At 41.1% G+C, this 22652-nt stretch overlaps 1 protein-coding gene across 2 annotated transcripts in view; it reads right to left on the reverse strand.

The window, feature by feature from the left end:
• LOC310836770 (cysteine-rich hydrophobic domain-containing protein 2-like) overlaps positions 1-22652 on the reverse strand; it is a 31624-nt gene that overhangs the window by 7007 nt on the left and 1965 nt on the right. Inside the window, exons 2-5 of one of the 2 annotated variants that reach the window (XM_083722629.1) lie at positions 5466-5520; positions 3145-3300; positions 471-527; positions 128-187 (exon numbers count right to left, since the gene is read on the reverse strand). In XM_083722629.1, coding sequence (XP_083578755.1) covers positions 128-187; positions 471-527; positions 3145-3300; positions 5466-5520 — 328 coding nt within the window. The remainder of the gene's footprint in view (positions 1-127; positions 188-470; positions 528-3144; positions 3301-5465; positions 5521-22652) is intronic. The other variant, XM_083722630.1, reaches the window with a different exon arrangement.

Consider the following 22652-nt stretch of genomic DNA (forward strand, 5'->3'; position numbering starts at 1 on the left):
GCACAGAACAGAAAAGCCAAGAGTGTTTTGTTCAAAGTAAGAGCAATTAATTGACAAATCAGTCAGAAAAATAGGGAAACACCTTTGTAACCAACAATCTGTTAACAGAGAAGTATAAAGTACTTACATACTCCATCATATTGCTAGTTTCGCATTTCCTTTTACTCAACTTCCAGTGCAAACCAAGCTAGGAAAGTAATATAATGTTTAGCATTACCTTAATGGGAGCATAATATTTAGCATAATGTAACATGACTATCTCTGTGTATAGTTATTTTATCTGTCCATTTGGGATATTAGCATTTGTAAGGCTACAACTGGGGCACATAAGCAATACAGAAGCATCTTTAATCCAGCGATGTGTCTTTGCTAATTGCATAGTATTTGCTTATAATAAATGTATTCACACTAAAATTGAAAAAACCCCTGAAACACTCCACCATGATTAAAGCAGCCACTTCCCTTCTTACCTTATGATATAGTCTGTTATTTTCCCATTCTAACAACTTCTCAATTGATCTTCTAGTCTAGGAAAGATGACCAAAATAGCATTAGAATATGGATTCAATCAGTTTCCTTAAATATGGCCCATAAAACTGGCCCATGTGTCTGTTGCAATTGACAAGGAATTCTGCAAAGGATCTCTCATCTCTTTGGCTCTACACAAATAAGATAGAATGAAGGAAAACACAACAGAATAAAAAACACAGTCTTCTCCAGCTTCAATATAGTCCACATTGAACACTGTTTGCTGTGAAGAACAAGAGCGGAAAGTGTTGTGCTCATACCCTGTTTGTGGGCTTCCTAAAGGCATCTGATTAGTCACTATGGGAAAGACTATATCGGCCTTTGGTCTCATCCAACAAGGCCATTCTTATATATTTTGTTCTGTGAACCATCCTGAGGCTTCTGGGTATAGGAAGGTATATAAATTCAAGCAAGCAAGCAAGCAATAAAAATTAATGTAAAATGAAATATATGACCAGACTGCTTGCAGTATTTACAGAAGTTGCACAGGGGTCAGGAATTTTGATAATCATTAGTGTCTAGCCTCAAAGTAAAAAGTATATCTGGACTGTTCCAATTCAAGATAGATGACAGTGGGGAAACTATATTATGAACGTTCACTATATACTTGTTCCTAGTCATATTGCTGGGGAACAAGAGCCGAAGAGTGCTATTGCACTCATATCTTGCTTGTGGGCTTCCCATAGGAATATGGCTAGCCATTGTGAGAGCAGAATGCTGGACCAGATCCACCTTGGGCCTGATCCAGCAGGGGTCTGATGTTCTTAGGCTGTGTAGGAAGCACTATGAAACAAGAGAGCAGCTTTTTAACAAAGCCTTCTCCAGAAAATTTTCTATATACAGGGACTAATTTTTTTGCTGGAGGGAGCATTCACTCATGCCACCTCTAACTGCAGTCTGAAGTAGTTCAGCCAAGAAACATATTAGGAGTCATAAGTTTATATCAGTGCTGGGGAACTTGTAGTCCTCCAGATATTGCTAACTCCAACTCCTATCACTGCATGATCATTGTCCATGCAGGATGGGGCTGAGGAGAGATGGAGTCCAGCAACATCTGGAGAGTCACAGGTTTTCCACCCATGGCTTATGCCATATTATGTAAAGTATTTCTATCCTAATCTTGCAGTCTGAAGACATAATACACAAGGGGAAAGGGAGGAGGAGGGGGGGAAAGGAAGGTGAGGCACCAGTTCTTAAAGTTACAGTTCTTATAAAGACCAGCTGTGATGGAAACAGTACAGATAGCCTGACAGAAGGGCTCCCACCAAGTGATAGTTGATGGGAGGGCCAAAGGCCTGTTAGCAGGGGCTACGGAATAGCCTGGTGGAGTAACTGGAAATGAGAATGGGTTAATTTCCTTCATGAGTGTAAATTATTCCATGGATGAGCTAATCACAGGTACAAGGTCAGACAAGCCAGTGTTCTGACTATATCTGTGATATGTCATGGCAGCTCCATGTGTCAACCAGTAGGTCTGCAGTTTGTCTGTCTGTCTGTTGGTTAGTATGTCGATGTTACCTGTCCACTGTTACATTTTTACATGTTATAAGTTATTTAAAGCAACCAAAATACAAGTTATTTAAAGCAACCAAGATACTGTACTTTGTAGTTGTATGCATCTGTATATATCTATCTGCAAAAACCTACAAGCTGTATATATCTACGTCCATAACTGTTTTACTGGGCCTTATCTTCTGCAATAGTAAACTATCTGAACCTTTCTCAGCTTACATGTGGTTACTGGTACTGGAAGCAACTTCCACTGTGTGGGTATCTCACCTGAGACTCCCATCATAGCCCTGCTTCTTTTCTGCCCCTCTGCTCTATGACCTGATGGAATAGTCCTATGGGATTCAGTTGCAACACTATTGGAGTTTTGGCACAAGTGCACAGGGTGATCTTGGTGGCAACTGGTTTGAAGTGAATTAACACTCAAGCAAGAATATACCAACCAGATTTAATACTGGGCCTACTGAAATAGCTATGACCTTCATTTCTCTAATTTAAAGTGAGTAGAGGTTCCTAGAGATCTGCCTAAAACAGGCATAATTCTGTACCTTTCTTATTTTCCAAACCTGTGCTGTCTTCTGCTCTCTATCAAAATGAATGCATTATGACCAATTAGCTAAGGTTTGGGTGACAAGAGCTTTGAAAGCCTCAAGAAGGCAAAACCAAGGCACTTAGGGTTTATTGAAAGGACACTGAACAAATTCAGGCATCTAGAAGTATTGATTGTATTTCTACAGAAATAACTTAATGGGCAAGTAAAGAATTTAAGGCCATGAGTCACACAGGACTGTTTAGAAAAGAAAATAATGTATGAATCAATTAATTAAAAGAATAAATTCTGCATATCATGGTGTTGTAATGAATTTTTATCATTTGGATATAAATCAGAGTAATAGAGTTCTTGTTGTTTGAAAAAATAATGAGAAAAATGCTGACAGAAAAGCACAGATGTTCTAGGGTCAGTACAAGAAAGATGTGAATTATTTTGATATATATTCAAGAACAAAGGTTTGTGCAACTAATGATCTAAAAGCAATAAAGAAATTAAGAGGTCAAGCAACTTCAGGTAGCTGCTGGTAACACTAGTAGCCTTGTATGTGTACTTACTCTTTTGTTCAGACAGACAGCAGGCCACAGACTGCAGCCAAGCGTGCAGCAGCAGCACAAACAGCCACAGAGAAGCCATTTTACACTGATAGGGAGATTCTTCTTTAAACATACATTTACACGACTGATACTTGTCTTGAATTCTTCCGGAGCAACCTGGAAAAACAAGAGATAAACCCATACTGGGAGCCACGTATATAGAGAGGAAGTAGAAAAAGAAAATATAATTCTGGGATTTATTTATTTCATAAAATTTATATGCTGCTTGATTGTAAAAAAAATATTGTAAAGGCTGTCAGGAATTAGAACTCTACTGCCAGTTTGTGTGTGAGAAAATACAGTAATCACTAAGGATGAAATTTTTGTTTTAGTTACTCTACAGACACTTTTGGTATTCTTACTTGTGTTTCTTACCTGCATAAATAGATTTAAATACATCAACTTCATACCAAATCAGTTATTCTTATTATCATCATCATAATCAATGTTAAACACAGTAAAAAGTGAGCTCTTTCTCTCTCCCCCACTCTCTCTGCAAATACAGTTTTAGCAGGCTACGGTAAGCCCCACAGTCCTTAGGATAATGCTGAATGTGTGAATTATGGAATCCTTTTCACACAAAGGTCGCAAGGTACGGAAACGTGATGGTCCTCAAGGAGCAAGTGACCACAATAGTGGTCCTCAGTAAAACAGTGTTTTAGGAAATTAGAAATTTTCTGGAGGAAAAACAACCCAAACACCCAGACAGCATTCTAAGAGATTCCTTTTCGGCCCAGTACACCATAAAGGGGAATAAAGGTGAAGGGAAGGGTCATAATATTTTACAACAGGATACAAGAGAGGAAAGGAGCAATGACCAGCAGGCTCCCTTTCCCTTCTTTGGCCATCATAATCACAGCCCAATCAATCACGCCTTGTGCCAAATTACAATACGAAGGGAATGTTTTATGACTTACACTTCCTTGCACTGGACACCAATTTCCCCACAGAAGTCCTTGTTGTTTTAAGATCAGGACAGGAAACTGGACTTTCCCCCTAAAGGATTATTGATTGATCAAGGTGACAGGGAAGTGGCAGATTTAAGGCCATATATCACAAACCAATATTTTCATCCATCAACTAAGAACTGAAAGCTAGGACTGAGACTTCTTGCCTGAACATGCAATTCTGTTGCATGTTGAGAAGATTACCAACATATCCATTAAAAGAATTAACTGAACAAAAAAAAGGGGGACAAGAGTTCGGGGTGAACTCAAAGATTTACCAAGGAAAAAGAATGATTGTAAAGTCGAAGAGGAGGGAAATAAAATTTATTGTTAGGGACTATATTTTGAGACCTATCCCCATTCTTCATCTTGTCTTTTTAAAGTTTATCATAGGCTTCCTACTTACAAACTTCCTTTTGTACAAATTAAAACAAAATCTCAATCCAGTTATCTCAGTTAAAAAAATAATTACACAAAATATGTTCACATTCTTTATTTATGAAGATACTTTGTAATGTCAACATGTATGATCAATAATATAAGAATTCAAATATTAAAAAGCAATCCAGCAATCTGAAATGTGGAGTTTAAACGTAATTGTTCTGTTGCATCTTAATCCTACAAATATCTTTTTTAAATATAAAGGTAAAGGTACAGGATTAAATATACTGTATAAGGAACAAACCACACTCAGCAGAATATCTTCACAATACTTGCTATAACTCAGCAATATTTTACTATTGCTAAAATTAGTATGTATTGGCATTGTTATAACCCAGAATTCCATGATATTAAAAGTGTTGCATGGTAATTGCTACTAACATTAACTTAAGTATTTTAAATTATGCCTGTGTTGAAAATGAAATGGATGGTAGTTACAGAACCAAAGATAATATGTGTTCCAGACAGCAGCATCATTTATAATTTGTTAGTGCTTAAAATGTACAAGGCACTTTACATTTAAAAATGTACAGATCCCTATTGCACAAGGTATTAGTTGTGTGCCAGGACATTAGAAAACTGAAACAAGATTTGTGGAAATTATAGATGTAAGAGAGAAGAAATAAAACAAAATGAGGATTCTGGGAAGAGCTAAATGAATCTTGAATCCAATAAGATGAAGTGACTAAGATGTCAACGAACCAACACCTGGTACTCTGCTCCACTACACATTAACTTGAATGTAAATTCCATGAAAATCAGTGGCTGGATCTCAAAATATAGGAGTACAGGTCAGGATCACCAGATCTTTCAGTTCTTTCAACATTTAAGACATTCAGCCGACTGAAAGAAAAGCATTTTTGCAATTTACACGGGGTACATGTGCTGACTTACCTTCCCTGTCAGAACAGAGGGAAATTCGGTGTCAAACTTGTTGGTTAAGCCAAACCTTAAAAAACAAAAGAGAAAAAGTATTTCCACCTAACTTGTTTCTAACGCCATTAAGTTATATATCGCTGCTACTTTCCACATCAGCTTTCAAGTGTTCATAGTACATTTTAAAGTACTACTGAAAACGTGCAGAGAACATAGCTCCTTTTATTAACACTTAATTTAAAAACCACATCCAAAGGCATGCACCTTCCTCCCACTTTCATGGTTATAGACTATTAGGGCAATTGATGTTTCTATTTGTATTAAGTAGTGACTATAAAGTTCATCTGTTTCTTGCTTATGCCCACAGCCAGATGAACTGTAAAGAGTACTTTGCTGAGATTATTGCAGAACCTGAAAACTAAAGGAGGAATTCAACATAGCTCTTGACAATTGTTTCAGACAGAATGATCCCCCCTCTTCTCTCCCCATATCCTATTCCAGAGCTTCTCGTGACCCTCATAGAGGCAATCTGGGGGGGGCATGTGGGGGGAGAGGGTTAAAGCTGTGCAGTCCTTTCTTGGGATTCTGCTAGTGAGACTCATCAGCTGAATATGACTCTAGGAATTAGGGGCATAATCCTTTCAACAAAACCGATGCAAAAATTATTGCACTTTGAACACCCCCCCCACTTTACTGTTGAGCTCCCTTTGGATGACAAAATGACACAACATCTTAACAGTAATCCCAGTGGGTCCCTCACAGGATGGAATCACAGCAGTGTCATTTTGGCTTTGCTACCTGCCTTGCATACACCAGGGCTAGGCGATGTCTGGTTTCCAACATCAGGTTAGATATCACCAGCTAAACTTCACAATAAAACAATGTATCACAATGTCTGAAATAAAGATGAAACTATGTGGCAAAGAGATAACCTCCTTCTTTAAAAAAAAAAACCATCAACCTGTATTTTTAATACGGAGGGAAGCTATTTATGGGGCACCAAAAACGTAAACTCCAGGAAATGGAAATGAAAACACTTCTCTCCTTTTTCACCAGTGGGTGTGGGCCAGAGGGAACAAAAAGGAAGGTGAAGAAGCACATAAGGAAGCATAGGGGGTGTGGGAGGGGAATGTGTGAGAAAGCAAAGGGTCAGGGGAATATTAGGGAGAGTACGATGGTAAGGAGGAGAAAATGGGGAACATAGAGGGAGACGCATACATGTGTGTACACACAGAAGCGGAGAAGAGAGGAAAGGGACAAAGACATGAGAGATACACAGGCACACATTCATGAAAAGATTTTGGTTCTTCTCAAGCCACCATGGCTTGGCCCCCATTGCAGGAAAACTTTGCAGTAAAAAAAAAACAGTAACCTTTCATAAAGTGGCACTGTGCACTTGGCGCCACCAGATGGATTTTCTCAATTTTGCACCGCCTCAGATTTTTGAATGCATGAAATTAACTACCGTACGTAAAAACGAGAACAGAAATAATGGACTACAAACAGTGTTAAGTACCCCAAGGAAGAAAAAACTCTGTAAGAAAAGCAGGTCCTATGTATCATATGATAAATGACGCTCTGCTCCTTGAAAACACATGGAGACTGATAAACTAAAATGAGCACCCTACATCAATATAGGTCAGGCTGTAACTAGGGCTGGATGATGTCTGGTTTTAAAAATAGTCGTATATCACCAGCAAAACATCACGATATACCAATATAACACAATGCCTGAAATAAGGATGGAATTATGAAGAGGTGAACGGGGTAATGTCCTGGCACCTGGTGCTACTTAGGGGTCTGAAACTTAATTCCCCCCATGCTTTTAACATATTGTTGCCACTGTTATTTTAAAATACAAATAATTTTTAAATTAGGACACTTTCTCTAAAATTAAAGTTGTAGAAGTAATTAGTAGCATGGATATGAAAGGAAAGGTGGGAGGAGGTTCCCTTACAGACACAAGGGAGACACACACACACAGAGAGAGAGAGAGTAGCTGAGAAGGCACGAGAGAAGATTCAACAGAGCAATATTTTTTATTATTATTATTATTATTATAAGTAAATAGTCGCCATTTATTTTTCTATGGAACAAGTGGTGACTTCCAAGCCAATCCCAGCTGAGACCAGCAGCAGTTCAAAGGCAGCACTGGACAGCTCAGCTCTTGAGAAACGAGGCAAAATAGACTTTCAAGTTTAAGGAGCTGCAGAGCAATGGAGAGTGAAGGAAACCCTCTATTTACTCCAACACAGAGAAACATCGGAACCACGGCATAAGGTTTTCCCGGCTTTGTTTTTCTGCCTTTGTTCTATTGTTCCGCCTGCACTGCTCTGGCTCTGGGAAGGAAGGGTTCTGGCATGGTCCTAGAGCCCTTCCCTCCTTCCCAAAGATGGGCAAGCACTTACTATCCTTCGTGGGAGGGGGTAGTGCCAGGGGTCTGGAAGCCAGACAAAATGGAGGCAGTTTGTAATCTTTCACAAAATGGAGCCTTTGGAATGCTAATATCTGGTGCCCCCACGTGGATCTTCTCAATTCTGAACCTTCTAGGACTTTTGGATTAATTAAATAGCATAGCACTGTGTAAAAATAAGAACGACAATAATGGACTGGAAACGTTAAGAACCCCCCCCCGCCCCGTTCCCCAAAGCAGATCCTACATGGAGCATCCTACAAAAAGGAAAATGGCTGCAGCTAGGGCTGGACAATGTCTGGTTTACAACATTGTGATATGTCACCACCTAAACATCGCGATATTACCAATATAACACAATGTCTGAAATGAGGATGGAACTATGGGGCTATGTCCCGGCAACTGCTATTCCTTAAGGTTCTGAAACATAAATATCTACTTACCTTTAACATATTGTTCCAATATTCTGTAGAACACATAATTTTAAAATTATTACACTTTTTCTAAAATTAAAGCTGTAGAAGTAATACGTGGCATAGATATGAAATGAAAGGTGAGAGAAGGTTCCCTAACAGACACAGAAATAGGAATGCAAGAGAGTGGAAGAAAGATTAAACAGGACAAGGTTTCTATTCTTATTATTTATTCATATGTAAAATAACCCCAGTCTATTTTTCCATAGGACAAGACTTTGTTTCCAAGCGAGCCCCGGATGAGGGCGGTAGCATGCATCATTTCAGAGATGAGGCAGAAAGCACTTTCAAGTGTCAGGAGCTGCAGAACAGAGTAAATTGATAAATGGAGAACAAAGGAAACCCTCCTTTGCTCTCATTCCCACTCACAGAGACACCTGAACAAAGCTGTGATCCCATAAGGTTTTCCGGGTTTAGGGATGGTGGTGCTAGAGGGCATCCCAGAGCCCTTATCTCAATTTCCTAAAGGTGGACTATAGACGATCTATTGAAAGATACAACTGGAAAGATATAACTGTGGAGGAAAACCTTGGGCACAGCTCTGGCTCAGGGAAGGAAGATCCAGGGCTACTGCGGGGTCCTAGAGCCCTTCCCTTCTTCCAAAAAATGGGCAAGCAAGTACTATGCTTCCGTCATTGGGAAGGCAATGCCAGGGCTCTGGCATCCCAGAGCCCCTGCACCACCCTCCAAAAGCCAGACAAAATGGAGGCACTGTTATCTTTTATAAAATGGCTGCTTGTGAGTCCACTATTTGGCACCCCAAGTGGATCTTCATAATATTGCACCACTTAGGACTTTTGCATTAATGAAATAGCATAGCGCTGCGTAAAATGAGAACAGCAATAATGGACTGCAAACAGCATTAAGCACTTGAGGGATGAAAAATCCCTACAAAAAAAGGAGGTCCTATATGCAATGTATCATATATGAGGTTCTGCTCCTTGAAAAAGCATGGAGATTGACAGACTGAAATGAATATCCTACATAAACATAGTCCAGAAAGGAAAATGGCTGCAGCTAGGGCTGGACAATGTCTGGTTTTCAACATCGTGGTACCTCACCAGCTAAACATCGCGGTATACCAGCATAACACAATGTCTGAAATACGGATGGAAGCAACTGCTACTTAGGCATCTGAAACTTATAAATATCTCTTGCCTTTAACATATTGTTACAACTGTTATTTTATAGTAAGGATAATATTTAAATTAAGACACTTTCTCTAAAATTAAAGTTGTAGATGTAATTGGTAGCATAGATGTCAAAGGAAATGTGAGAGAATGTTCCCTGATAGACATGAGGGAGACAAAGACACACAAGCATGCCCACAGATACAGAAGGGGAGAAGGAAGAAACAAGGCTTAAGCAACTGAAGGCAGCAGTTATTCAAAGCAGCACTGGACAGCAGCATTCACATCTCTTGCCATGTGAGACAGAAAGGGCTTATGAGTCTCTGGAACTACAGAGAGAAATAAATAGATAAATGGAGAAGAAAGGAAACCGGTTATCCATTTACTTATTCCCCGTGCACAGAGACATCTACGCAAAGGCATAAGGTTTCTGGACTTTGGGAGGGCGGTACCAGCCACCCTCCCAAAGTCAGATAAAATGGATCTTCTCACATTTTTGCCACCTCAATTTCTCTGTGCTGTTCTTCTGTCTATGAAGAAAGATCCAGGGCTCTCAGAGATCACTTCACCTGCCCTCCCAAAGTCAGACAAAATAGAGGCACATTTGAGGAAACCCAGAAAAAGGAACACACAGAGAGAAGGGGAGAAGGGAGGAATGAGGCTTAAACAGCAGGGTAAGGTTTATTATTATTATTATTTTGAACTCAGAAGTAAATGACCCCAATCTATTTTTCCATGTGAGGGACCCAGCAGGGCTCAGGTGTCAGGAGGTGTGTGTGTGGGGGGGAGTAAGTAGATTAATTTAAATAAAAGGAAACCCACTCTCCATTTATTTATTCCCACGCATAGAGACACCTGTGCAAAACTGCAATCTCATAAGGCTTTCCCAGCTTTGGAGGGCAGTGTCAGGGCCATGGCAGCACCTCAGAACCCTCATACTGTCCATCCAAACCTTTTGAGGCCAATATTTCTCACCCACAAGTGGAGTTTCTCAGTTATGGATCTTGCAAAAATTGTGGCATCTCAGCTTAGGGAACTGTAATGCTAACACTGCTCTGGCTGTGGGAAGGAAGATTCAGGTCTCTGTTGTGGTCCTAGCGCCCTTCCCTCCTTCCCAAAGATGGGCAAGCACTTCTTGAGCTTCCGGCTTAGGGGAGGCTGTGCCAAAGTCCTTGCGCCACCCTCCAAAAGCCAGACAAAATGGAGGCGCTCTGTTATCTTTTATAAAATGGCGGCTTGTGAGTCCGCTATTTGGCACCCCCAAGTGGATCTTCATAATATTGCTCCACCTAGGACTTTTGGATGAATGATTTAACACTGTGTTGTTTAAAAATGGGAACAACAATAATGGACTAGAAACAGTGTTAAGTACCTCAGGGAGGAACCTCTGCCCCCATTGAGAAATGTAGGTCCTACCTGTAATGTATGTTTTGATAAATGAAAATGCATGGAGATTGACACACTGAAATGGTATCCTACAGAAAGGAAAATGGCTGCAGCTAGGTCTGGACGATGCCTGGTTTTCAACATCGCGATATGTCACCAGTTAAACATTGTGATATACTGATATAACACAATGTTTGAATAAGGATGAAATTATGAAGAGACAAACGGGGTAATGTCCTGGAAACTGCTGCTACTTAGAGGTCTGTATTACCTTTAACAAATTGTTCCAACTGTTGTTTTATGGTAATTTTTAAATTAGGACACTTTCCCTAAAATTAAAGCTATATAATTAGTGGCATAGATTTCAATGGAAATGTGAGAAAATATCACCTAATAGACATGAGGGGAGACACAGGCGCACAACCCTGCACACATATACAAAATGGGAGAATGGAGGGAGGAGGCTTAAACAAAAAGCAAGGTTTATTATTATTTTTAACTCAGAAGTAAATAACCCCTGTACAGGACTGTCATTGTTCTGTGCAGGAAATCTGCGGCACTGCTCTGGCTCTGGAAGGAAGATTCAGGGTTCTGGCATGGTCCTAGAGCCCTTCCCAAAGATGGGCAAACACTTCTTAGGCTTCCGTAATTAGGAAGGCAGTGCAAGGACTATGGCAGTATCCCAGAGCCTCCACCCCGCTCTCCAAAAGCCAGACAAAATGGAGGCACTTTGTAATCTTTACAAAATGGCACCCTGTGTGAAGCTAATATGTGGTACCACCAAGTGGATCTTCATAATATTGCATCAACTATGACTTTTGGATGAATGAAATAACACTGTGCTGTTTAAAAATGAGAACAGCAATAATGGGGTTAAAAACAGTGTTAAGCACCTCAGGGGAGAAAAAAAACCCTACAAGAAAAGCAGGTCCTATATTCAATGTATCATAAATGAGGTTCTGCTCCTTCAAAACGCATGGAGATTGAGAGACTAAGTAGGTCTGGACGATGTCTGGTTTTCAACATTGTGATATGTCACCAGCTAAACATCGCAATATACCAATATAACACTATGTCTGAAATAAGGATGAAACTATATAGAGATGAATGGGGCAATGTCCTGGCAACTGCTGCTCCTCAAAGTTCTTATATTTACTTAGCTTTAACTTATTGTTACCACTGTTATTTTATAGCACAGATAAATTTTAAATCAGCACACTTTTTAAATATTAAATCTGTAGAAATAATTAACAGCACAGGTATGAAAGGAAAGGTGAGAGAGGGTTCCCTTACAGACACAAAGGAGACACATACAGAAGCACACACAGAGAGAGAAGGGGAGAAGGGAGGAAGGAGGCTTAAACAACAGAGCAAGCTTTTTATTATTATTTTTAACTCAGATGTAAATAACCAGAAGCGAGCCCTGGCTGAAGGCAGTGCTGGACAGCAACATGAGCTGCTTTTGGGAGGCAAGGCAGAAAGGGCACAGGCACCTGTACAAAGCTGTGATTGCAAAAGATTTTTTCAAGGGTGTGCCATCTCCCTCTAGCTCAGGGATAGTCCTAGAGCCCTTCCCTTCTTCCAAAAAATGGGCAAGCACTTACTATGCTTCCGTCATTGGGAAGGCAGTGCCAGGGCTCTGGTGGCGACCAAGCCCTTACGCCACCCTCCAAAAGCCAGACAAAATGGAGGCACTGTTATTTTTTATAAAATGGCGGTTTGTGGGTGCTATTTGGCACCCCAAGCGGATCTTCATAATATTGCACCACTTAGGACTTTTGGATGAATGAAAAAGCATAGCGCGGTGTAAAAATGAGAGCAGCAATAATGGCATGTGAAGAGCATTAAGCACCTGAGGGATGACAAATCCCTACAAGAAAAGCAGGTTCTATATGCAATATATCATATGAAAGATGAGGTTCTGCTCCTTGAAAAGGCACAGAGACTGATAGATTTAAATGAGTATCCAACATCAAGTCTGGCTTTAAACACTGTAGTATACCAGTAGGTGTGCATCAAGAAATACTGATAGAGCACGGTGTCTGAAATTAGGATTAAACTATGTAAAGGCAAATGGACCCATGTCCCGGCTACTGCTACTATTTAGAGGTCTGAAACATAAATATTTACTTACCTTTAACATATTGTTATAACTGTTAATTTCTGATACAGATAATTTTTTAATTAGCACACTTTCTCTAAAATTAAAGCTGTAGATGTAATTGTTAGCATAGATATCAAAGGAAATGTGAGAGAATGTTCCCTGATAGACATGAGGGAGACAAAAACACACAAGCATGCCCACAGATACAGAAGGGGAGAAGGAAGAAACAAGGCTTAAGCAACTGAAGGCAGCAGTTATTCAAAGCAGCACTGGACAGCAGCATTCGCATCTCTTGCCATGTGAGACAGAAAGGGCTTATGAGTCTCTGGAACTACAGAGAGAAATAGATAAATGGAGAAGAAAGGAAACTGTTTATCCATTTATTTATTCCCCGTGCACAGAGACATCTACGCAAAGGCATAAGGTTTCTGGACTTTGGGAGGGTGGTACCAGTCACCCTCCCAAAGTCAGATAAAAAGGATCTTCTCAAGAGAGACACACACACAGATACAGAAGGGGAGAAGGAAAAAACAAGGCTTAAGCAACTGAAGGCAGCAGTTATTCAAAGCAGCACTGGACAGCAGCATTCGCATCTCTTGCCATGTGAGACAGAAAGGGCTTATGAGTCTCTCGAACTACAGAGAGAAATAAATAGATAAATGGAGAAGAAAGGAAACCGTTTATCCATTTATTTATTCCCCTTGCGCAGAGACATCTGTGCAAAGGCATAAGGTTTCTGGACTTTCGGAGGGCGGTACCAGCCACTCTCCAACATCACATAAAATGGATCTTCTCAAGAGAGACACACACACAGGAGCACACACACACAGAGAAGGGGAGAAGGTACAAACTAGGCTTCAAGAACAGAACAAAGTTTATTATTATTTTTAACTCAGTAGTAAATAACCTGCCTATTTTTCCATGTGACAAGTGGCAGCTTGTAATATAGCCTAGTTCAGGGCAGCAGCCATTCAAAATGCAGTGTTTGACTGCAACGTATGCGACTTTCAGAAGGCTTAGCACAAAAGGTCAGGAGCTGCAGAGGGAAGCAAACACTAAACTGAGAGTGAAGGACACCCACTCTCCATTTATTTATTCCCACACATAGAGACACCTGCATAAACTAGGATCACATAAGGTTTCTGCTGGCTTTAGGAGGGCGGTGCCACAGGAGAAAAAAAAACCATACAAGCATGTCCTGCATGTAGTGTATGATATCACATATGAGGTTCTGCTCCTTGCAAAGGTTTGGAGATAGACAGAGTGAAATGAGCATCCTGCATATGGTAAACCCAGAAAAGAAAAGGACTGCAACTAGGTCTGGACACTGTCTGGTTTCCAACATTGTGATATCTCACCAGCTAAACATCTGATGTAACACAATGTCTGAATACATACAAGTGTGCACACATACACAGCAAGGAAGAAGGGAGGAAGGGGGCTAAAGCAACAGGGCAAGGTTTATTTTTATCTTTAACTTTAGAAGTAAATAATCCCAGCCTATTTTTATATGGGACAAGTTTTGACTTCCAAGCAAGCCCCACCTGCGCAGGCTGAGTGAGGATTCGAGAAGGAAGATCTAGAACTCTGGCACAGTCATGGAGACATTCACTGCTTCCCAAAGATGGGCAAGCACAGAGCCCTTGCGCTGCCTGCACTTTTGTAATCTTTCACAAAATAATGCATTATACGAAGCTAATATGTGGTGCCACCAAGTGGATCTTCTTAATATTGCACAGCTAGCACTTATAGTGGAAAGAAAAAGCTTAGCACTGTGTAAAAATGAAAACAGCAATAATGGACTGGAAACAGAGTAAATACCTCAAGAGGAAAAATCCCTATGAGAAAAGCAGGCCCTACATGCAATGTATTATATGATGACCATCTGTCATGGATGTTTAGCTGAGCTTCCTGCACTGCAGCAGGTTGGACTAGATGACCCTTGGGGTCCCTTCCAACTCCACAATTCTACAATTCTATGATTTATGAGCTTCTGCTACTTGAAAAGGCCTGCAGATTAACAAACTGAAATGAGCATCCTACATAAACAAAGGTCAGAATGGGAAAGGGCTGCAAGTAGGGGTGGGAGATGTGACATGTCACCAGATAAACATCATTATATACCAGTATAATACATTGTTTGAAATAAGGATAGAATTATGAGGCAGAGAATGGGCTAATGTCCAAGCAACTGTTACTACTTTGGCATCTGAAACTTTAAAATGTTTACCGTTCTTACCTTTAACATATTGTTACAACTTTTATTTTACTGTAGGGATAATATTTAAATTAGCACACTTTCTCTAAAATTAAAGCTATAGATGTACAGGATGGATATCAAAGGAGAGGTGAAAAAACATCCCCTAACAGACAGGAGAGAGATGCACACACACAGAAGGAGAGAAGGTAGAAAATAGGCTTAAACAACATGGCAAGGTTTATTTTTATTTCTTTTAACTCAGAAGTAAATGACCCCAGTCTGTTTTTCCATGGGCATCCAAGCTGCCAGGTTGCTCTCAGCCGTTCAATGGCAGGGTTAGGCAGCAACACGTGCAGCTTTTGGGAGGCAGGGTAGAAATGGCTTAGAGTATCAAGAGCTGCAGAGGGAAGTAAATAAACAAATGGAGAGTGAAGTAAACCCCATCTCTATTTATTTATTCCCATGCATAGAGAGATTTCCCGGCTTTCGGAGGTCAGTGCCAGGGCTGGCCCTATGCCCCACCCAATGATGGATAAAATAGATTTGCCCTCTGAAAGCCGGACAAAATGGAGGCAGTTTGTAATCTTTCACATAATTGTGCCCAGTGGGAGACCAATACTTGGCACCACCAAGTGATTTTCTCAATTTTGTGCCACCTCAGGCTTTTGGATGAATGAAATAGCATAGTATTATGTAAAAATGGGAACAGTAGTACGTAATGGATACTGTTTGCAAACAGTACCTCAGGGAGGAAAAAATCCTACAGAAAAAGCAGGTCCTGCATGTGATGCATTATATAATATATGAGGTTTTGCTCCTTGAAAAGGCTTAGAGATTGACAGGCTGAAATGAGCATCCTACATAAACATAGGTCAGAAAGGAAAAGGGCTGCAACTAATATAGCACAATGTCTGAAATAAGAATGTAACTATGAATGTATTGGTGGCTAGGGAAGGAGGTATGCTGAGCAGAACGCAAGAAAAGCAAGTACTCTGCTTAGTCTGAATGAATATTGGCCTGGTTCCCACATAATGCTAAACCGTGGCTTATTAAACTATCCCCCAACCCAAGCTTTGCACCACCTTCAAGGTTAAGCCAACGTGGAAATCTTCCAGTTCCTCTGACTGATACTAACACAGCTGCAGCTAATAGAGGAGGGCCTCAAAGAGTGACTCTAAAGAAATCTCCACTCCTTAGGAATGTCGAGGAAAGAGCAACGATAAACATAACTCTAATTAACTCTATATTAGAGGAAATTGAAGAAATAACAAACAGTATTCAAGATTCGATGCATGACCTCAACAAGCCTAGGGTAAACCCCCATGAACCTGCTCATGTGGGCAGCAGGAATATGAATAATGATGGGTCTGGAAAAGAGGAGATACTGGCCTTTCTACAGGAGGAATCCCCGGTAAGGGACTCACCCAACCAAGAAAGGCAGACATTTGCAGACCAAGGAACTGGACCCAACTATATGCTGAATTAGCATGTATGACACTATAGATATTTCATCCACACTTCTGGCAATAGAACAGACTTTGCCCCCAGTTAAGGAGGATGAGCGAGCAAGGTGAGAAACTACACAGATGTCTGGGGAATTATCTGAACTCGATCAGGAGATGCACACTGGGAAGCTGGTCACCCCGAGCGCTGAGTTACGATTCTGCCTAGCTGAGGACCAACCAGAAACCTCCCCGATAGGTAACACAATGCCTAACCTGCCGGATGTATCACAAACTACTAAGCAACCTATTCTCCCACCTGTGTTCCAGGACTGCCTCAAAGCCCATCTGCAAAAAGTTAATATCTTAGTACATCAACCTTCATCTTGCCTCGCAAATGCTGACTTGGGTTATGCTGGCACTAGAAGACACCTCAACAGAAGAAGAACCCCCAGGAACGATTTCTGGGATGCATATTCCCGTCGATGCTCTCAGTCCTAGAGATCTCACCCCCCCAAAAAAATTGGCTACTCAACTTCGAACAAGGAGTCGACAGCAGACAGTTCAAGAAGTGTTGACACCAGGGACCATGGTCTAACTGGCGCCCCTGAGGCACTAGAGGAAATGCTACAGGTTCCGCCCGTGGCCCCTAGTGATAGCCAATCTAATGACATCTACTTAGACTGACTTTGTGCCAAGGCGGGAAACCAGTGCAACCCTCTTCCCTGAAGTTGCTATCATGGAACGTGGCAGAATGATCCTCAAAGTTGTGCTATCCTGACTTTGTTAAGTTAATAAGAGAGCACAATATAGTTTGTTTACAAGAAACTTGGTCGACACGGCACATTGACTTTGCCGACTATAACGCCTCTGCGGTTCTGGCAGTCAAACTCCACAAGAAAGGCAGGCCCTCGGGTGGCTTGCTAACCCTGGTGGCCCCCCATATAAAATGTGAACACATTCTCTTGACTAATGCAAATTGCACAATTTTAGCAACAAATATAGAACTGGAGAGCCAGGAAATCTTACAAGTCAACGTGTATAATCCTCCCACCTCTACTGTCATAGCCAAGAACCATCAATGAGATCTCCTTGCACACGTGCTCAAGAATCTGGACACTATTTGCCCCAATTTTCCCATTGTCTTGACAGGCGATTTTAATGCCCGCCAATGCCAAGGGAAGGAAGTATATACAACAGCTTGGGAGATCTTGGACTCTACTGCTCTTCCTGACTTCTGCTTATGGGAACAAGAAGCACAGGACTTAGAAATCAACCTGGCGGGATTACAGCTCACCAAGCTGACTACCACCAGGGTTTTGGTGTGGCTTAATGGGCTGTCAGACTAGAAAGGCTCTGGGAACTTTACCTTCCTCTCCTCACAAGGAAATAGTGTGGTAGACTATATTCTGGTCCCCACTAAATTGCTGCCCCAAGTGGTTGAGTTCCACATAGGTGATCCTATGCTTAGTAACCATCTCCCTCTTCAATGTAAATTTGTCTTTCCATCGAGAGTGCCAGAATATATAATCAACCCACCCCACCCCACCCCCAGGTACAGTGTCCTCAGTACATAAGGATTCGAATTAACGAGCATACACTATCGTCTTTCCAAACCTTGGTGCATTCTGATCGTGTGATTCACTTGATCTCGGTTGGGAGTGGTGAACTTTCCCCAATAGCTAGAGTCACTTGGTTTGAGGAGCTTATGGACACTCTAATAATCAAATTGCCCCATTCACACTCGCACAGGCCACCTAAGAAACCAGGGTTTGGCGAGTGGACTGATAACGAAATCAAAGGCATTATAGTAGAGGTTAGCAGAATATTTGAGAGTCTAGAGAGGCAGGCACCTCTCAATTGCCTGACACATATTTCGTTAGGGAGTCTATCCAGCTTAGCCAGATACGATACAACCAGGCTTGCTGGGATTCACTGCTTTCAGCCATTCTTACCAATGATCATAAGAAATTTTGGAAGGTTATTGCAGACCCCCCACAGACCCAAGATCATCGACTGACATTGATTCCATCTATGCCATGGGTAGAGCATTTTAAGGCGATCTTCTACGACGATTGTATTCCATCAGACAGCCAAGACCCTGGTTGAGTGGCCCCCTGTCTCCATTACTGAAGTCGAAAATTTAATTTCTCAGATGAAACTAGGCAAAGCCGCAGGCCCTGATGCCGTCCCGCCTGAACTAATTAAAGCCAAGCCAGACTGGTGGGCTCCGATTCTAGCAGAACTATTCACTGTGGTGGACAGAATTGGAATTATGCCTAATTCATGGCAGAAATCCATTATCATCCCAATCTTTAAAAAGGGGGACAAAAACATACCGTTCAACTATCGACCAATAAATCTATTGTCAAATATTGGGAAATTGTATGCAAAACATCTATTATCCGAATTAACCACGTGGCTTGACGTGAACAACATCATAGGCCCAGAGCAGGCAGGGTTAGGCCAGGCAAATCCACTTTACATAACTGTATAGTGTTATCCCATTTAGCCGCCAAGTACAGTGGTACCTCGGGTTAAGTACTTAATTCATTCCGGAGGTCCATACTTAATCTAAAACTGTTCTTAACCTGAAGCACCACTTTAGCTAATGGAGCCTCCTGCTGCTGCTGCTGCGCCACCGGAGCACGATTTCTGTTCTTATCCTGAAGCAAAGTTCTTAACTTGAAGCACTATTTCTGGGTTAATGAAGGCTGTAACCTGAAGCGTATGTAACCTGAAGCGTATGTAACCCGAGGTACCACTGTACACGCAAGACCATAAAGAAGGCCTATATGTGGCCTTTTTAGATCTTAAGGCTGCTTTTGATTCAGTTGATAGAGGGCTGTTATGGTCCAAACTGGAGTCATTGGGCCTAGACCCTAGGTTACTTTACTTGATTAAAAACCTTTACTCAAATAATACCTGTCGTATAAGAATAACCCCAGGGGACAAGGTGTCAGACCCTGTTGTTATAAATAAAGGTGTGAAACAGGGCTGTGTTCTTGCTCCCTCTCTTTTTAATCTCTTCCTAAATGACCTTGCCCCATCATTAAAACTGGTGGATGCTCAGAGCCCAAAACTCAATGCATCAAAAATTCCCATTCTCCTATATGCAGATAATATGATTCTGCTCTCATGGTCAGGAATTGGCTTAAAGCATCTGCTAAATGCCTGTATCGACTATCTGTCTAGAATGAAAATGAGCATGAACTTCGATAAAAGCAAAATAATGGTTTTCAGGAATTATCATAAGAGCTATAGTTGGGTTTTTGGTGGGAAACACATCCAGCAGGTATTCGAATTCAACTATTTGGGGATCACTTTCCCATCACATGCTCCGGTGGTCTTCGCACTGCACAGAGGCGGCAAACGCCAGCAAGCTGTCTATGCAGGCCATAATGCGCTTCTTTGCAACAAGAGGTAACCAACACATTTTAATGTCAAAGTTAGAGCTCAACTGCGCTATGGAATTTCAGTCTGGATAATAATAATAATAATAATAATAATAATAATAATAATAATAATAATTTTATTATTTATACCCTGCCCATCTGGCTGGGCTTCCCTAGCCACTCTGGGCGGCTTCCCAAAAAAAATGTCAGGGTTTACCCAGTCAATGGAATGAGTGCAGGCAGCCTATCTATTTAAGATTTTCGCTGTCCCACGCTGTGTACCTTACGCAGCCCTGTGTCTAGAGGGAGGCCAACATAAGCTAGAGATCGTTGCCTGGATGAGTTTTCTTTTATGCTGGCTAAACATTTGTTTTTCAGCAGACAAAGATACTTTACTTAGCAAAGTTCTGTCAGACTCCTTCCCTTCCCCAGGGCTACAATTGTTTTGCACAAAGATATGGCAACTTGGGCTTTCAGAGGATCTCTTGGGTGCTGTGGCTTTTCCAATCGCCAAGGCCATGTTAAAAACTAGGCTGTGGGACATAGATCGCCAGGAACCAATTTCAGCCGTGGAAAAAACATGTTCCCTTCTTTATTTTCGACTCTCTTGGGCGCAGGAATTTAACCTCAATTATCTACAATTTTTGTTTAACCCGCAAGAAAGAAGGGCTTTTTCGCTGGCTAGGTTCAATTCTAATCCTAACCTCCTTTGGGGTAGGTTTGCAGGTATGGCAGAAGGAGATAGGGTCTGCTCATGTGAGGCCCACCTGGTGGAAACTCTAGCTCACATGGTCCTTAAAAATGTATGATGATCTCCACCAACAATTTTTAGACCAACTATGTATTCCAATGTAAGTATCCCAATATGGAAACCAGAGACAGAGGTCATTCGCTTCTTATTACAGGCGAGAGACCAGGAGCTCACCAAGACAGTAGCTAAGTTCCTCTACAGTGGTATCTCGGGTTAAAGATGCTTCAGGTTACAGACGCTTCAGGATACAGACTCCGCTAACCCAGAAATAGTGCCTCGGGTTAAGACTTTGCTTCAGGATGAGGCCCCATTAGCTAAAGTGGTACCTCAGGTTAAGAACAGTTTCAGGTTAAGAACAGACCTCCAGAACAAATTAAGTTCTTAACCCAAGGTACCACTGTATTATGCTACAGGACCCTGCCCTTGCTGGAGACCCACAGAGGTGAAATAGATTGCTTGCCTCTTCTTTCCTTTGGCAAATGACTGTACTGCTGAAATGGCAACGAGATTGCACTGGCCTATTTATTCTGAATGTTTGTAAGTGATGCTAATAAAGGTTTGATGATGATGATGATGATGTTATTAAACTATGATTTATTAAACCCCAGTTAAGCATTATTTATGAATCAAGCTCCCCACCTCAGTAATGGTTTGTTTACTAGCAGGCCACAATTTGAAGATGCAGTTTGTGAATGGCTTTTGAATCTTGGTTTACATTAGCTATGATGGCTTCATTATGTGTGATTACATGTGAACTTGGCACTCTTCCTTAACCAAGGTTTCCTCAGACACTCACTGAACTACAAGCCACGAGGCAAGAGCGGTTGGACAATAAATCAAATTTGGGAAAAACAAGCCATGATTTGTTTGATTGTCTGTGGGAAAATTCATGATTTGTTCAACAAACCACGGCTTAACCATGCAGACAGTCTATTCACCAAACAACCACAGGAATTAATTAGTGTATTAATTTAAACATTAAATTTAATGTAGCCAGTGTATTAATTTAAACATTTTTTGTAAATAATTCAGTGATTTAACAAGAAATGAGATGCATAATGGGGAACTGAATGCATTCATATTTCTCAAAATGAACCAAAGCACAGCTTAAGCCAGTGATGGCCAGACTCGGCCCTCCAGCTGTTTTTGGACTACAACTCCCATCATCCCCAGCTAACAGGACTAGTGGTCAGGGATATGATGGGAATTGCAGTTCCCAAAGCGCTGGAGGGCCGAGTTTGACCATCACTGGCTTGAGCAAACAGGATGGGAATACAGAAGAAAGAAGGAAAATATACTGAGATGACATATAGGACAGTAGGAAAACAAGAAATACAAGATGCAAACGCTACTCCCAAAAGGAGTAGATATAGCAATAATGTGTGATAAAGGTTTATTAAATAGAGTAGAAAAAAATGAAATACAGAGTGGGTGCAATCCAAAACATCCAACCTGATGTTTGTAAGAAAACAGCTGAGAAACAAATTGGCAAATACTGTGCAAAGTACGCTTACTTACGAAGAGTCTGAGTGCAAATCCAATAAATATAAAATGATAAAACAATGCTTATGGTGTTTAAAAGACTACAATTATTAAGGATTAATAAAAGGTTTAGAAGATACTTTTTAAAATGATATGGTAAAAATCAAAAGTACAGTGGTACCTCAGGTTACACACGCTTCAGGTTACATACGCTTCAGGTTACAGACTCTGCTAACCCAGAAATAGTGCTTCGGGTTAAGAACTTTGCTTCAGGTTGAGAACAGAAATCGTGCAGTGCCAGCGCAGCAGCAGCAGGAGGAGGCCCCATTGGCTAAAGTGGTGCTTCAGGTTAAGACAGTTTCATGTTAAGAACAAACTTCCGGAACGAATTAAGTACTTAACCCGAGGTACCACTGTATTTCTTAGAAA

This window comes from Podarcis gaigeae (assembly GCF_964106915.1).
Source record: "Podarcis gaigeae genome assembly, chromosome: Z".
NCBI lineage: Eukaryota > Metazoa > Chordata > Lepidosauria > Squamata > Lacertidae > Podarcis > Podarcis gaigeae.